We start from the raw sequence: 18,542 nt of genomic DNA, 5'->3' as shown, positions 1-18,542 counted from the left end.
TATATTATCAGTGATGGTGAACCTTTTAGAGACCAAGTGCCCAACTGCAACCCAAAACCCACATGCTGGGTGGGTGTGGCCCATTGATGGGTGTGGCCAGTTGGGTGCGCATGGCCCATTGGGTGGGTGTGGCTGCGGTGGTAACGGCAGACTGGGTGAGACCAAAAAGTTCAATCAATCAAATCCAACCTTGCAAGATCTTTTTTTTCCCCACGAGAAGTTGAAATTGATTGATTGAACTTTTTTTTTTGCACATGGCAGCAGAGACCTACAGTGAAAAGTTTTTGTAAAACCCAGCTGAAGGCCTAGGACTGGGGTGATGGCGTGCGTGCCCACAGAGAGGGCTCTGTGTGCCACATGTGGCACATGTGCCATAAGTTTGCCACCACGGCTATACATCATGCATGGTTTGTGCCCCTAAAAAGTAAAAGTAAATCTAAAACAAAATATAATCATACAGGATATAAAGGAAATGTGCCCCAAACTTGCACCTCTTCATTTAAAATAAAAGGAACAAAGATAATGGAAAAATGAGCTTAATTGCATCTCATTAAGTTCTTTAAAAGGAGATATTTAGAAGAGAGAAATTAGAAAGGGAAAACATTTTTTACAATGTTTTTGTTTTTGTATTCCTATTTTTAAATACAAGGGGTGAGTGATGCCATTCATATATTCTGAAATGTATCCTCTATATATTTTTATAGTATATTTTAGTTATATTGACACAATAACCCTCAGGATGTATCCACAATAATAAGTATGTTGTGTTTGAAAAACAAGTGAAACTATTCACATTCTTAGTTTGGCTATTTCAACCCCAAGAAAACTAAGAGGTACCCTTTATTTTTAAAAATAACTTCCCTTTCCCTCTCCAAAGTGCTAGGAGAAAAAACAGAATTCCCATTTATTTTTATAACCTCTGATTTACAAACAAAAGTTGCTCGTTATTTACTACTGGATTTCTCTAAAATGTAACAAGTACTAACTACAAATATGACAGATGTAATACTGCACGGTCAGAGTTTCCTTGTGCGGTAATTGCAAGCTTTTTATTCAGTTGCTGGCAGCAAAGGTATTACCACAGTATTTTATGTTATTTAAGAAAACATGAAAAGCTTCCAATTTAATTTTATGCCAAGGAATATTTAAGCATCTTTTCTATTCAGTTTCGTATTAGAATGCTTAAAGAATCAAGATACGTGATTAAGTAGTTCTGCAGAGCTTGAACATGGAATATTGCATGCTTTCTGATAATGTGTGTACCTGCGTGTGCACTAAGATGGTGTTGGTAAGTGGTTCTGATAAAGAGACATGTGGCCCGGTGGCCAAGTTACGCGCTAGCATAAAGAAGCCCTGCCCCCTTCTCTTCTATTTCCCATATATATCGGTAGCTTTAGTTATTTAGACTCGAGCCAAGGTTGAGTGAGCACCAGTTGGAAGTTGGACCACAGACCCTAAAAGTTGGAAAATACATAACTATAAGCATACCCATGAAACCTTTATCACTGCAACATGTATCGTTCTGGTTTTAATCAGGCATTTTGCACTCTGAAGTAAACATTTTACTCCAATTCATATTTTCTAGCTTTAGTATTAATTCTTTGTTTGGGATACCCAAGTATTACAAAAATGACAAATCAATATTTTACTGACATGATATTTATTGAAAGTTTTAAAAATGGAATGCCAATTTTTTTTTGGGGATAGATTTTTTTTAACAGCAAAAAAAAGTTTGCTTGATTTTTATTTTTCTTCTCTCCACCACTGGCTTGTTACTACAGTAGTACAAAGAAGACACACTGAATTTATTATCTGGCCACAGAAACAATAACCGGTGCATAGCTAAGGCTGATGACACCCACAATTTTTCACCCTCTTATTCCTTCTCCTCTTTTCCCTAGTTTGGCAAGGCAGCACACAGTAAGGCTGGATAAGGAGAAGAGAACTTGTTCATCTCTGCTTGCGGGGAAGGCTACAATGGAACTTGTTAGCTTTATTTATTAAATGTATATGCCACCCATCTCCCTCTCAACTGATTCTGGGTGACTTGCAATAATGTAAGTTTTAGTTACCCTTGTGGTTGTTGCCCTTGAATTCTGACTTTTGTTGGGGAAGGAGAGCTTTTGTCTTTGGATAAAATTACTTTTGTAATTTCCTTATACCAAGACAGCCAAACTTAAGATAGAGTTTAGCAGGAACTTAACATGTTTCCCTCTGTAGACTGATATTTTTATTAGCAATTTTTTGCCCATTCATCTTTTTGCAAATCATTTGGTCATTTTTTTTCTAAAATAGAAGGAACTGCTGACAAATTATTGTATATATTACTGAAGATGAACAGATGTATCAAAATTTGATACTGTGACACTGAAGAACCCTGAAATATTCTTACATAAGTAATTATGGGACAACAGAATAGGTTTCTGTGTTTGCTTCAAAATTTCTTTATATATTTGTGAAAGTTTTGTTGTTGATCAGCAAATATTTTAGGCTGGTTAGGTGTTTACAAGCAATTTCAGGCTGGTAAAACTGCAGCAGTGAAAATTAAAACTATGTAATATTGGTGATACATTTTTATCTGTAAGTGAAAATCTTTTATTGTTTACTTTTCTATCTCTATTTTATATTCCTAGTTACGTTTTGATTTTTTTTAATCAATCTAAATTTCATAGTTTTTAATCAATTGTAAATGATAATTAAATTGAAAAGACAGTGAAAAAATCTTATTCACTGGGGTATTTAATCTCATCTATTCACTTGTCTGCTATCCTGCACCAGCTCATTTCACCCAATATAAGCTAGATTTGTAAAGAACACAGATATACACATATGCATGGACACATACACATGTGCATTTGAACAAGATTATTATTGTAAAATTGATAGCTTATCTGTAGAACTTGCTTATAAAACAAAACCTCCTCAAAAATATTTAAAACATGTTTTAAAAATGGAAGCAAGATAAAATACTAAACATATCTCATACAGAACAGCAATTATTTCATCCAATGAAGGAATAATTTAATGCAGTACAATTGAACTAGAATATATTTATAGAGCTTAATATTTGCTGCAAAGCTTATTTTGTTACTGGAAAAAATTGCAAGTAACAAGAGATTGCTTCTATGATTCTTGCATTTTGAGGCAAAATGAAGCCAAATTTTATTTGGGATTTAGTTTGTTACATATAATAATGGCTAAAAAACCTGGCTGTGATACAAGGGAAAAGCTGAAATCATTCCCAGCAATGACGCATGAACTCTACAAAAACTTTTCGCAATTTTATTCTGAGGCAGTCACTTCTAGCTTGACTTAGCAGGGCTTTTTATGGGGATTAGATGTTGGATAGTAAATGTTTCTGTGTCCAGAGCAATTGGTAGCATATAGCAACTTTACCTTATCTGATCACAAAAAAGCCATTTTCTTCAGGCTGTACACTAAATAGAAATCAAAACAAATCAAAGCCCAGAAAAATCTGTGCCAAGTTACTTATGAATTATTTCCAAGGAAATAATTGTAATAACTGTAGACGTGTCCTTATATTCACCAGGAGTCAATTTCAACTCAAGGGAGCTTACCTTTTTAAAATTGATCTATGATATGTATTCTAATAATATTCTGTTAATTGAGAAAAATCAGTTATGGGAAAAATCAAGTTGTCCCAAATTATTGAAGCAAAACAGTTTAGCATATGCTCCCTGTTGAAAGCACTTCATTTATCTAAATTTGTACATGGTAACACTGTTAGAAGAATGCATGTTTCAACTGTGGTAACTCTGAAGAAAATTTATTATGTATAAATCTTATCAGGAATACTTATACAACTACCGGTAACTAAACTTATAGTCAAAATCACAGAAAGAAAATAATGAAATTGTATAGGATATGCATGGATTACAAAATATAGCTTGGACCGCAACGTGAAAACAGCCCATTTCATTTCAAACCAATATGGAGACTATCAGATATAATTTTCAGCTAAGACGAACATATTCAGCTAACACCCCCCTCCCCCGTTATTATTTAAATTTGTAAGCAAAGATGTTTGAGTGCATAAAACCTGGCTAATTTCAAAGAGTAGGTATAAGGGTCTTCATGTTAGGCACATTAAATCAGTTTTGTTTTTTAAATTCTAGGGTTCAATAATAAAGCATATTTGCACTTTGTGAAAGGGACTTGACAAAGTACATAAACAGGTGCAGGAATTTTATATAAGTGTAGCTTTTAGAATTTAGGAATAAAGTTAGCAACAAAAGCATTTTTTAGTAAATTTATAATTATTTCAATGTACATGCAGATACCACAGACTGCAACCATGATTTCCAACAAAATAAAATTTAAACTTTTATTATAATTAATTAATTAACTGGATCATAATTAATTTTAATTTTCTGTTCATAAGAAGTTTCCTTTATACTTACAATTGGACTTGCGTTGATGTAGTCTGAATTGTCATGACTATTTTCAGCTTTCAAACATATCCTGCAATGATCATCTTGCCCCCACCCCCCAAAAACATATAGTTATTTATACTGTGTTTATATGAATAGATTAAGATATGCATATTAAAATAGCTATTTCAAAGATTAAACTCAAACAGAAAAATATTTTTAGCTTGAAGAGAGAAATACCATATACTTGAGCTTCAGCATACTTGCTTTTAAATACAGAATTCTCTGTGGTTATTTTAGATAAAGCCTGAAACAAAGCATTCTGTTAAAACAAAAACAGAAATAAAAACGCCATATTGGAGTATGATACCAACCTATCTGCTTTACAGAGCTGACTTGTTTCCTTCCTTCTCTTATTTGTTAAAATTAGATCCCACTTTTTCTCCAGGATAGAGGTAAGTGAGGATTCCCTTCATTTTATTCCTGCAACAATAACCCTGTGAGAACCGTATGTTGGGCAGAAATAGAATTACTGGCCCAAAATCATCCAGCTAACTAAAAACCAGGTTTCTTCCATCCTAATTCAACACGTTAAAAACTAAACAATTAAGATATTGTAATGAAATGTATAAATGACCTTCAGGAACAAGAGGAAGAGATGCCTGCCTAGGAAACAAGAGGAGAATACAGACAGGAGCCCTCAGTAGTTTAAAGTCAAAGAAAGAAACTTAGGAGGGATCCACCCTAATGAATCACTTAAAAATGGAAAGTGGAAGCTTATATTTTCAGACTTACAAGACTTGATAATATAGCCTTATAATAAAGTGGAATGAATTCATGTAGTTGTGTTTCCTGTCTGGTTTACCTGGGAGGACTGATATCAAACTTGCAAGTCTAAAACTACAATCTCGATCCGTTAGTGTGGGTCCTTCCTTACATTTCTTTCTCTGCCTGTTTCCACTGGGGCTTCCTGCCTCTCTTATCTGATTGCTTCCCAGGCACCAACTCCTCCCCTTGTTCACCAAGAGCCACCCATCCATTCCATTACAGATATTTTCTATTCCTGTGGTATCTCAAGCTCTCTGAATAATTGGTTAGAGGAAATAAGAACAGTATGAGGCTGTTAATTTACACGCCAGTACTGCTCACTGGATGGAGCTGTCAAATAGCATGACTATAATGCAAAAGCAAGATAATACATGACAATCAGAAGCATTGAAACAGACCATTTTAGTAAATGTTTCATATAAACATATGCTAAAAAGAGTAAGATCTCTTTTCCCAAGCATCTACAATACATCTCTGACTTTCCTGATGTTGCTAACTAATCACCAAAAAAATAAATCATTTTCTTTAGTTATGCTGTCTGGAGTTGCTATACATCAGAAACATGTAGGAGCCAAAGACTCCCCAATCCTAATGTAACTATTATTCCTTTATAATAAAATGTCTCTTTTCATCAAAATAGTATCAAATTCACTAAAAACCAAGTATTTGCTTCACTAATCAGAGTACGTTTCAATTTCAAAATGGATTAATTTGATTTTTATACCAACCTAGATTGACTGAATAATCCTGCCCATAACACCTTTGTGTATTTTTCTCTTAAACTGATACTTCAGTGACTTTTTAAACAATGAAATTTAAAATTTAAAAAATATCTGCCCCACACTATAAGTAATCTGTATTATTGTAAAATACAGTATGTTTCGAAATGTAAGATTTAGCATTCAGTACAGTACTCTGACATAAAGGTGATAAAGTGTCATTAGCTAATGAAATTGCCATTATCTATTGGAAGGAAAATATGGTGCTTTTAGACATACAAAGCAGTCTAGAAATATGAAGAACTAAATGGCTGTGCTTTCTATAGTAACACAGAACCGAGAATAGAAGCTTTGTAAACTTATCTGTGGATGCCAATAGGTATTTATTTATTCTAAATAGTACAAAATATTTAAGTGATGCATTTTGTAATTGCAAACTGAATTAGATTTTTTTCTGATAGATGTAAGTATGTCAAAAAGCTAAGGTGAATGATCAACATAACCTCTATTGTATTCAACCAACAGAATGAATGCCTTTACACAAAGCTGTGCAAAAACATTGCTTGCTATAATCAATATAATGAAAAACAAAAATGTACTGTGCAAGTTACACCAGTGTAAAAGATGTGTTGCCCAGGGCAATGCACAATAACATTTTAACAAAATATTAAGTTACTTTACTAGTACATTTCTATACCTGTCCCACAAAGATGACAAAAACATTCAACATTAGATAAAGAGCGAAGCAGTACTGTAAATAAATCACTTAGTTTAAACTATACATACATGCAACTACAACTTGAGAGCGGTTTTTCTGGACATTTTCTTCCTTATGGGCAATGGTAGTTGCATTAGGCTCAGCTTGATATGCACAAAGTGCTTCCCACTCTTTCTCTAGACGATTCTTGTTTTTCAAATGATCTTCCATGTAAGTCTGAAATTAAGAAGTCTAATCAGAAGTAGCAGGCTTAACATATTCAATACTTGCTATTTCAATCAACAAGTGAATGAACTGTAAAGTAGAGAGCCAAACTGGTCTAGTAGTTAAGGTGCTGGCTTGGAAACCAGGAGACTATGAGCTCTAGTCCTGCCTTCTGCATGGAAACCCATTAGGTGACTGGGCTAGTCACTCTCTCTCAGCCAACAATTAAAGTTTGGGTCACAAGCCAATCAGTTCTTATTGTAGCCAGTGGCAGACCTGCACTTGCTGGGAAATTCTAGGAAGACAAAAAAAGTGAGTGAACTGTAAAGCATTAAGGCACTTTGACTTGAATGCAAAGAAGTACTAGACTGGTTGCGACTGCTATTTACTGATTTGACCAAGATAGAAACATAATAAAGGAATGAATGTTTTGACTGACCAGATACTTAATAGACTTGAGTTTCCTGAAAAGCAGTCTATATGGCAAACACTGTCCTTCAGAGGAGTGTCAAAATGAGCTTGTGATATTGCCGTAGAAGGCATTTTTGTGTTTTGTTTCTCCTTGGATTTTACATGGAATATTGAATCATTTTCTTTATAGAGTGAGATCAAAATTCCAGGATTTATGTGGGATTGAATCCATAATGCTTAACCTTAGACACCAAAGGAAGGAAAAGAGAAATAGGCTTGAATTTTTCTTTCTAAACTTTTGTGTGATTTAAAATTAGATGGTTGCATGTGTAGGCATTTAATGTTGTCTGTCAAATCAGCAAAAAATAGTGCAGATAAGATCATGATCAAGCAAAGCAAAAAGAAGGAAAAGGTTCCAGGTATTCAGTTGCAGGAACTATAATTTCTCTGAAAAAGTTCAGAGCAAAAAGAAGATATTTATGTGAACTGTAAGATCATCATAACAAATTCCTTTTCTTAGTTAGGATCGGTCAAATCTAAATAATTATTGCTAAAAACATTAGTTTATTTCAATTTCATTTATATACTGTATATTTTCTAAAGAAAGATTAAGACAATGCTAAGATATTTCCAATGAGCAACAAATATATAATTTTATATGAAGAATATTTTTGGCCAATGGTCAACTTTGACATAAGTTATATCGCTGGTCTTGTCATAGCACATAAATACACCAGTGAACTTCAGAGACAAACAATTTATCAAACAAGTCAGGCGTATGGAAGGAAAAGGGAAGAGAATCTTGTGGAAGGAAGGAAGGAAGGAAGGAAGGAAGGAAGGAAGGAAGGAAGGAAGGAAGGAAGGAAGGAAGGAAAAAAAACAGCAGAAAAACTAATCAAATCATTAAAAAAAGAGCAAGGAAAAATGAAGAAAAAAAGGAAAATAGAGAGGAAAATAACAGAAATCAAAGTAAAGAGCTAGAATAATTAAATAAAGAGATGCAGTACTTAGGGAGGGAAAAGAACGGTTTCATTTTTAGTACTCTCCATTGCTCCAGCTCCCAACGTACTCACTAGCTAGAAATTTGAAGAGTTCCCCTACTATTCCTTCATCTCAATCGTTTGTGAAGATATTGAAGAGTACTAGGCTTAAAACTGAACTTGTCCCGCTGCTTATTTCCCTCTATGTAGAAGTACGGTAATTCCATTAAGGATTACATGTTGAATGCGGTTTGTTAGCTAGTTACGAATCCATCTAATGGTGAAGCTATCTATCTCAAAGATTTCCAACTTACTAAGAATTAGGTTGTGGTTTACTTTGTCAAACGCCTTACTGAAAAACAAGTATATTATGTTCACACCTTTTCACCAGTCCACTTAATAACTTATTTTTATTCTTGAGTATTGAATTGGCCAATGAGGGTATGGCATTGCTTTGACCCAACATAGTAATTGATTAGCACACATTTATACAGAAAATCTTTATTTCAGGCAAACTGATTGTATCTTAGTTATAAAATAAAAAGAGTAAGATAGTACTTGTCGTTCATTTACTTATTATATTTATATACTGCCTGTTGGGAGCTCCAGCATACAGAGTTATCTCCTTCTGTTCTCCCCTTAACTCCCCTTATGAGGCAGGCTAGATTGAGAGACGCTGACTGACACTGAATTACTAAGCTTTCGTGGCTCTGGACTAAACATGAATCATCCTTGTACCATTCCAACACCATAAACACAATAATCTGTTGGTTCTTATTAATTTTAAAACAAATGTATTTCCATGGGAACAAAATACTATTGGATCCATGTACTGATCATCATATGGAAGTTTGAGCTCATTTATGGACAAGAAGATAAAAATTGAGGCATCTGAAGAAAAAGAGAATGTAATAGAAATGCAGAATTAACGCTAACAAGGTATTTTGGATTATAAGATTTGTTTCAATGAAAAGAGGAAAAAAAGCTGGTTGTGGAATACCATAATAATAGATATGTCTTTGGTGTTTCTAAGATACAAAGCATATGGTTATTTTGATGTAAAAGGATTATCCCATTAGAATAAATGACATTTGGCTCACAAAAGAGCAAAGAAACACATAAGAAAGCTTTCCAGAGATTATGTAACAATACACTGTGAAAACAAAAATTTACACAAGATAGGCAGCATTTAAAGTATATCTGGCTTTCACTGGCCCAGTAAGTCTCCTACATTTATAGAGAATCCAATTTCATTACAAATGAAGACTTCTGAGAACACCTAGATATGCTTTTGAAATTCTACATTTGTTTATGTAGTAAAGAAGGTTACTTGACAGGCTTAATATATCTCTGGGTTTGTTTTTTTCAAAAGCCAAATAACAAAACCTGACAATGCATCTTAGTATTGTCCTGATAGTAGAAGACTCACCTGCTGAAAAAAGGCATTTTGGTACCAAGCACAATACTTAAGGCCAATTCACACATACAAATCAGTTACTTCAGAATGTTGAACAGAGTTCATACTTACGGCTTTCCTAATTCAGTTGTGTCACTTCATATATTCATCAGTCCCTTAGGTCAGTACTATTAAAAAATTATGTAAAATCTCTGTGTATGAACTATCTACAGGCTTCAACTCCCACATGTTATGCTTCCACACTGCTTGGAAACATCCTTACATGGGTTTCTCCAAACTGCCAATAATTTATGCCTTGAGTTTACATAAGAGTAACATTAGGATACAGGATCCTCAATGGATTAAGTCATTGGGCTAATAATCCATTCTGTTTGCCACATAAAATTGTATTGAAGATTCAAATATTTTCCTTCTATAGTAATACAGAAATCTGTATTTATAAGATTTCTTCAAATTCTAGAAAAAAGCTGGAATAGATTTCTCTTATTGACAATAATGAGGGTGAATATGCACTGATGTCTAGCATTCTTTACCTGGCTCATGAACTGCAGAGAAAAGAAAAGGAATACAAACTGCAATGTACTGATTGTCTGAGATACAGATAATTTTACTAATAAGCCAAGAAAGTTGGTAATATTGAAACTTTCTTTTCACAAAGCTATTTGTATTTGATTATATCTTCTCCTATTAATCCTCAAATAAAAAAAAAAGAATCTACTTTTTTCTATAAGCCTCCCAGCCCAAAAGACAGATTTTGCTTTTTTTTTTAAATCCAGAAAATAGTATGTGGACTTTTTGAATAAGCTAAGAAGTTCATTGATTAAGCATCTGTATGACAATGCATCCCTTGAATAATTCCAATACTGTCATTATCATAGAAGTAATATTTAAACTGCCCTTACTGATGTTAAGTACTATTCTAAGTTAAAAACTTATATAATGAAACTATTGCTGCAGTTTGTAAATCATTTCTCTCGTTTTGTGTGTGTTTGATTGACTGTGAGCCAATCTTGATTCTCAACAATTGCCTAGACAAATCTTTGCAATTTTTTGCCAAGATTTTTGGAAATGGTTTGTCACTGATTTCTTCCTAAAGTTGTTGAGATAGAAAGACTGCTCCAAAGTCTCTCATCGGGGTTTTGTGCCTAAGGCAGACCTAAAAGTTTATGTTCTTCCAGTTTCCAGGCTGATCCCTTAACCATTACAATAAGTTAGCTCTCTTTGCAAATCATGCCTTTGTTTTCCCACTACTATTTTTCCTGCAGACTTTAAAAGACCATGATAGTATGATTTCTTAGATATTCTTTACTCCTTCATGGAAGAAGGTACTTGCTCCAATACTGTCAAATATTATTTTAAGTAATAATGATTGCTAAGATCATAGTAAACCATAACTACAGAGGCTGAAGCAGAAGCAGAACAAATATATATATACTTAATATACTATACTATACTATATTAAGTAATACTCTTTCAATGATGCAAAATTTCCCATCTCCCTTAGTATTAAATAATATTCCATTTGTCACAGTGATGGAGGTGATGACAAAGTTTACCGGGTTTGATGCATCTCCACACAGAAACTTCTTTTTTAAACAAGTATGAAACCAAATTAAAATGGAACCATTAACTTATCTTCCAGATAAACCAATACACCAGGGACAAGTTAACACTTGTGTATAGCCTTTCAGCATTTAATGTATGCATTCGTACAAAGAAGCCACTCCTTTTCCTCAAAAATTCTGCGTTCCCTGTGAGATGTTTTGACCTTTTTACAGAATGCATTAAAATCTGTTTCCAAGGAGGTAATCAAGGAAAACATTATATATGACAGCACATTTTTTTATTATCTGTTCTCTAAAAAGCACCACAGGCACTGGCTGTTAGTTTTTACCTCACTGTCTAGAAAAATGACTAAATCACATTTCCAGTGCACTGCGTCTAACAACATTCCCGTCCCAAACTATGCTTGGCCAGCCATGGCATGTGCTAATCACTCTATCATTATTAGTTTGAGAAAGAATAAAACATTTGGGTAAAGCTCTATCCTGTCCCTTTAAAAATAAAGTAGGGAGGATATTTTCATAAGGCACAGTTCTCCAGAATAGATGTCATGGTTACTGAACAGATATCATGGTTATCTTCAGTGCTTTTTTTCTAAAAAAAAAAGGTGCCGGAACTCTCATCTTGGCGGGCGCAGGAGGCAGGGGGGTGGGGGGGCGATGCTGCTGCAGTCACAGGGTGAAGGGTGTTGGCGGCGGGCTCCCCTCCCTGGGGCCAGAGCCGGCGCAGCTGGTGCTGTGGGATCAGCAGAGCCCACTCTATATGGCGGGGCTGCGCAATGCGGGCAGCGGAGGCGGTGCGGGCCAGGCAATGTTTTAATCTTATGATTTTAAAAATATATTTTTTCTATTGTACGTTTCCCCAAACCTCGCCATGTGGATTGCATACAAATATTATATAATTGGTAAATAAAGGTAGAACATATGTTAAATATACTGTACATCAAATGATAATATGCTTCCCTACAAAGTCAATTCTTGCTCAATGACAGACCAAGGAGTTAACTCGGAAAGGCAAGAGAAAAATCTAGAAGAGGTCTGTGCAGCTCTTCAACATCTTCATCAACGATTTGGATGAGGGGATAGATGGGGAACTCATCAAATTTGCAGACAACACCAAGCTGGCAGGAATAGCCAATACTCCAGAAGATAGGCTTAAGATACAGGAGGATCTGGACAGACTTGAACACTGGGCACTATCTAACAAAATGAAATTAATTGTGAAAAAAGTAAGGTTCTACATTTAGGCAGGAAAATGCACAGGTATAGTATAGGTGGTACCTTGCTCAATAGTAGTAACTGTGAGAGAGATCTCGGAGTCCTAGTGGACAATCACTTAAATATGAGCCAGCAGTGTGCTGCAGCTGCCAAAAAAGCCAACACAGTGCTAGTCTGCATTAACAGAGGGATAGAATCAAGATCACGTGAAGTACTAATACCACTTTACAATGCTTTGGTAAGGCCACACCTGGAATACTGCATCCAGTTTTGGTCACCACAATGTAAAAAAGATGTCGAGACTCTAGAAAGGGTACAGAGAAGAGCAACAAAGATGATTAGGGGGCTGGAGGCCAAAACATATAGGGAACAGTTGCTGGAATTGGGTATGTGTAGTTTAATGAAGAGAAGGGTGAGGGGTGACATGATAGCAGTGTTCCAGTATCTCAGGGGCTACCACAAAGAAGAGGTAGCCAAGCTATTCTCCAAAGCACCTGAAAGCAGGACAAGAAGCAATGGATGGAAACTAGTCAAGGAAAGAAGCAACCTAGAACTAAGGAGAAATTTCCTGACAGTTAGAACAAATAACCAGTGAAACAACCTGCCTCCAGAAGTGGTGAATGCTCCAACACTGGAAGTTTTTAAGAAGAGACTGGCCAGCCATTTGTCTGAAATGGTATAGGGTTTCCTGCCTGAGCAGGGGGTTGAAGTAGATGACCTCCAAGGTCCCTTCCAACTTCTTCTTCTTCTTCTTCTTCTTCTTCTTCTTCTTCTTCTTCTTCTTCTTCTTCTTCTTCTTCTTCTTCTTCTTCTTCTTCTTCTTCTTCTTATTATTATTATTATTATTATTATTATTATTATTATTATTATTATTATTTATTATTATTATTATTATTATTATTATTATTATTATTATTACTACTACTACTACTACTACTACTATTAACTTGTAGAAAGGAAAGGCCCACACTGATAAATTAAAAATCTTTGTGGTCTGCAAAGGAATGCTGGTGGGCTAATCAATGATTTGGTGACTAGAGGAGCATCCACAGTGTTGGAGCTTGTGGTCATGGTAAGCATGGAGGCACTAGGCAACATGACTTTCAGGGCAGTGGTGGTGATTTTATTACTTTTTTAAAAAAAGTCTGTGTTCTGTCCAAGGGTGCTTGGTAAGCTGCATGTACAGGCCTGGTCTAGAATTTATTTTGGAGCATTCAACTATCTAGAGCAGGCATGGCAAACTCATTTTGTTTGAGGCAACTTTTTATAAAAGAATTGCCATTAATTTGTTTTAATAAAATAATTTAAATCAATTTTTCACTTGATTTCAAATTAAATGAATGAGATTATTTTTTTAGTACAATTGCCAAATGCAATAAACTGGTTTTAGGTATATGTTACTGGAAGGAAAAAGCAATCCCTGTTACGTTAGAGAAACATTTGCATGTATGCAGGTATCCTTAGGGTGCCATAGTTATGGATGAGAAATATTGGTTGCAAAGTTGGCATTTCTGGATGTAATACAGATATTTTGGACTTATTTTTGTTTCTTTGCATGTTTGATATTTTTAAAAAGGCATATGCTACTGACTACGCTTATGCACATATGTAACATGATTACTGCTTGTCCAAAATTTTACTATAGAGATAATACCCCCAGAAATTATTTTAGCCTTTTTAATAAATGTTGTTATTGATGTTAAGCTCACCAGGGAAAACATCATATATTGTTATGTATATACTAGGTTAATTATTTAAAGACTGAAGTGCAACATAACTAGATTCTAAATAATCTATTTTTCAAAACGCACAACAGTCCAAACAGTAAAAGTAAAGTCCAAATTAAGAATATTTCATTCTTAAGAATTGTTTAGATTCAAAATAGTTTTCAAGAGTGTACAAAAGATACTATTTTTTTTCTAGAATCAGCTAAATTAGACATATTACATTGAGAAAAATGTTTCTCATTTTTTTCCTGTTACCTTTGATTTCATTGCAGAGATGTTAACATAAGAAATAGATTATTTTGTTATCTAATTTTACCTTCCAAAAGACAGAAGCAGATGAAAAATGTGAGGTTCTTTCCTGTTGGCTTTTCTGAATTAGCTGTTTTAGATTCTAAAAGTTTAGTTCCTAAAGAAGTAATCCTGTAAATAATTTTAATGTCCTCCTCTAGTGCAGGCTCTTTTATGACTCAAGGACTTCAACTCCCAGAATTCCTGAGTCAGCATGGCTCAGTTTGGAAACCTCTCCCTTTCCCCTCAGCATGGCTGGCTTAGGATTTCTGGGAGTTGAAGTCCATGAGTCATAAAAAAGAGCCAAGATTGCTAGCCCTGCAATAGGCTTAGGAAAACCAATAAGGGAGCTGGGTTGTTTGTTTTTTTTTTGCAAAAAAAAGGTTCCGGAATGCCGTTCTGAGCATTCTATGAGAAAAAAAGCCCTGGTTATCTTCCATAAGAGGACCTGAACTGGGATGGTAGCCTTGGGTTCAAAGGGGACTGCGAATAAACTATAGAAAAAGCAACATAAAACTCCAAGTGTGAAATATTAGGGATCAGAGAAAAGAAATGCAAGACCTTTCAGAAAACACTTCACTGATGTAATAAAATAGGAGATTCTGATTGGTGAGACAGAGCAGCAGACAGACTCAGCTAGCAAATGTAATCAAAGGGTGATGAGATTGCAGTCGGTCAAATATCAATTTATCTTTTTTTTCAGAAGGGGAATGGATTTAGACTGCAAGGCTCAAGAAGTAACAGACACACCAATATTTAAACTGTAATATAATATGCAAAGTAGAGTTTATGTATTTATGTATTACCTATATCTCTCCAATACAACCTGGAAAGTCTTGTTTATGGTGGCAACCTTGGAAGGCTCAAAGGGCATACAAGCTTTTGAAGAGAAGGAAGTTGCAGAAATCATAGGAAAAGGGGTTTAGCGGTGTAATATTTAGTGGTAGTTTATTGCTTTGCTATTATTAAGTTTACATTTTTAATCACCCTCCCCCATTTTATTGTTATTAGTGTCCCAGAGTAGCCCCATAGTGAGATGGGCAGCAAATAAATAATAAATATCTATCATGGACTGGATAAGCTGTTACGAAAGTTTTATGATCAACTTCCTATAATAACAGGAAGAATGAAAGTATGTGGTAAGATCATTTGGCATGGATATATACAATAGAATCAGTGGTTTCAAAAATATATATTACAAGATCAGTCCAAGGCATGATTGCATATCGCAACTCAAAAGGATGTAGAGTAGAAGTACTATGTATATAACATTTTGAGCTGTTTTAGAAGTATAGGTCCACTGACTAGAACTGCCAAATCTTGTTAATGAAAGGAGCAATGATTCATCCTAGAACAGCATGGTAGCACAGAATCAAATGAAATCCAGAAAGAGATGGCCTCTGGAAGTCAACTGGGCATGAAGTATCCAAGCACAAATCTGGTGATCTTATGACCAAGAGAAAATATTGATTTTGATTATGCCAAAGCATAACAGGGTTAAAAAAAGGGCAAAGATCTTAAAGGAAACTTGTCCTGAATTGTCCCTTTGAATATTAACTCTTGTTCTTAAAGAGAAGTTCATAAAAACTTCAAAGAACAAATTGGGAATTCTATTAATGATATGACTGGCAGTAAAAGAGTTTGGAGAAGTCTATTGTGGAAAGGATCTTGTTGGGATAGAATTGGGAAACAATGTTTTTTTATCTTAATAAGTAATTTCCTCAGTATTCATCATAGTGCAGTACAGGCCTGGGGAGTGAATTTGATCAATCTTTTGAAGAGACAAAAGGCACCACCAGACAAATTTGATGACATGATAAAGAGTTTAGAGAAAGAGGGGACTTCAACAATTTCAGAGTCAGCCACAAATCTGATCTCACAACATGGCTTAGAAAAAGAACAATTGCTACAAACCTGTTTAGTAAGTGCCTGATGATTCTTTTAAATATACGCAGCATATTCTTCATCAACAGAAAAAAGCACAATTTATAACCATTTGAGGATTGATTTTTTTTTCTCATAATAATGGACTTTTAAAATGGAGCCCTTAGAACCATAAGATGGAACAGCAGATGCTTGCAAAGATAAAATGTCTCATGAACTGCTCTAAGGAATTTTGGAGAGAGGATTAAGGAAAATAAGAAACAATGTTAAAGAATTCTGATAAAGCAAAACGATTATCAGTTTAAGGATGAACATGATGATGTAGCACATGGAAACAAATTGAAGGGGTTCAAGTGAGAGTTTCACCTAGTTGTGTAGTAAATATGGGGATTAGGCCAAATAATTATGTAACTTGTTCTGATCAGTTCTAGACAAATACACAATCAACATTTGTTAATCAATCACAGAAGTCACAATAAAAGGAACATTTTTAATCAAACAACTTCAAACACAGCACCCCAAAATAAGTATCAAATGCTCTCATTACTTCCTCCCTTTACTTACTAAAAGTGCAGTATTGTATGAGATAGTAAATGGCTATGTTTTCTCCTGCTGTCAAAATAAACAAAAATACATCAATAAAAGAATACAACAGATCAGAATATTTAGAAAGCACATTTTTTATCTAGACTTTTGCTATAAATGCAGAGCCAGCAGCTCCCTTGAGGAGAACTCAATACTTACGGTATATTGAGAGAAATTTAAAACACATTCCAGAAAGCGACACTATTAAATATTTACCTACGTGGAAACATGTATTCAATTTACTTAAATTAATATACTTGTGATGCAATGGCTGTTGATGGTGCAGATTTTTATAAAGTTTTGATAATGGAGTTTTACAACATATAAAAGGATTATTACAATCCAATCAGCATGTGCTGGGATCAGTGTGCTTCAGACAAACATTTGTTAATCTCCTTTGTTACAATTCCCAGCTGCTGGAGATACTCAGTAAAATCCAAATGAAATAACTGGATACAATCTGGTACAGAATCACACAGGGCTTTCTTTGACTTTTTCTGTGCTCTTATAAAACACCTGAAAATTACATCTTGCTGAAACTATTGTTAGCAGTTCAAAAGAACAGTGTCATGTAAGACCTTTTTTTCTCTCAGTGGAACAAGAAAGAGGTAAAAAATATTTTTAAAAGCCTATAAATATGAAATGTGTTTCTAAGCGTGTTTAAAAGAAAGTTATAAACCTGATTTAAAAATAAATAGCTAACATTGGTGAACAAAAGCCACCAAGAACTTGGCTTTGATAAGTGTCTCACATTTTAACCCTTAAAATATTTCAGATAAAACAATGAAATTTTACCCCTGTAATTACTTCAGCTTAAATAATTTTTCAACCAAAGGTAATATAACTATTCTTCCTTCTTTGTACCTTTTTTCTTTTCACAATGAAAAATGTCATCCCCCTCCCCACACACACACTTAAGGAAAAGGAAAAAAAGGAAAAAAATTGGTCTGGAACAAAGGCAGTTATTTTCCTTGTTTGTTTTGTTATTACTAAAATAAAAATGTCAAAATAAATGTACTGAATAGAGTTCTTGAATAATCAGTGGTCACCTATGGCTATGAAATTTCATTAAAACAAGGTAGCAGGTGAAGAACTTTCATTTAAATGATTCTCACATGCAGTGCAGAGAAGATAATAGTTTAGGATTACAGCTCAATTGAGGTGATTTAAGTGAAGGCAATTTTGAAATCCATGTATTTCCTATATGTACAAACATAACTATTAGAATACACGGGTTTTTAATGAAATATAACCTTTATGGAGACCACAAGGATAATCTAATCTTTTGTCTTATAGCCCAAAGCATTTTTGCACAGCAAAATTAGGTTACTGCGGAAGCAGAAGATAATTGTTTCTCTAAACTTGAACAATACTTGAAAATATTTTTAGAAATAAGTCCTACTGAACAAAGTATATTTATTAAAAAAGATGTATATACTCATAGTGGACGATCACCCTTTAAATAATTTTACTATGAAAGGCTGGCCAGAATCCAGAAATGAGAAGCAAATTAATGTGCAAATAAAAAGAGAATAGGGTAGCATGCCTGAATATTCCATAATTGATGGTATCCATCATTATCACTAGATTTATATATACCTTATCTTTCA

The 18,542-nt window shown here is 34.4% G+C and overlaps 1 protein-coding gene across 1 annotated transcript in view; it reads right to left on the bottom strand.

Annotated features, from left to right (window-relative positions):
- LOC308679046 (receptor-type tyrosine-protein phosphatase N2-like) overlaps positions 1-18,542 on the bottom strand; it is a gene marked incomplete at its 5' end in the record, with an annotated part of 141,992 nt that overhangs the window by 75,464 nt on the left and 47,986 nt on the right. The window contains 2 exons of the mRNA XM_081346281.1: positions 4,422-4,495; positions 6,725-6,872. Of these exons, the coding sequence (XP_081202407.1) occupies positions 4,422-4,495; positions 6,725-6,872 (222 nt within the window). The remainder of the gene's footprint in view (positions 1-4,421; positions 4,496-6,724; positions 6,873-18,542) is intronic.

The sequence above is a fragment of the Vipera berus genome, assembly GCF_964194415.1.
Source record: "Vipera berus genome assembly, chromosome: Z".
Lineage (NCBI taxonomy): Eukaryota > Metazoa > Chordata > Lepidosauria > Squamata > Viperidae > Vipera > Vipera berus.
Note: the sequence above shows the minus strand (reverse complement) of the source record. Positions and strands in the feature narration are given on the sequence as shown.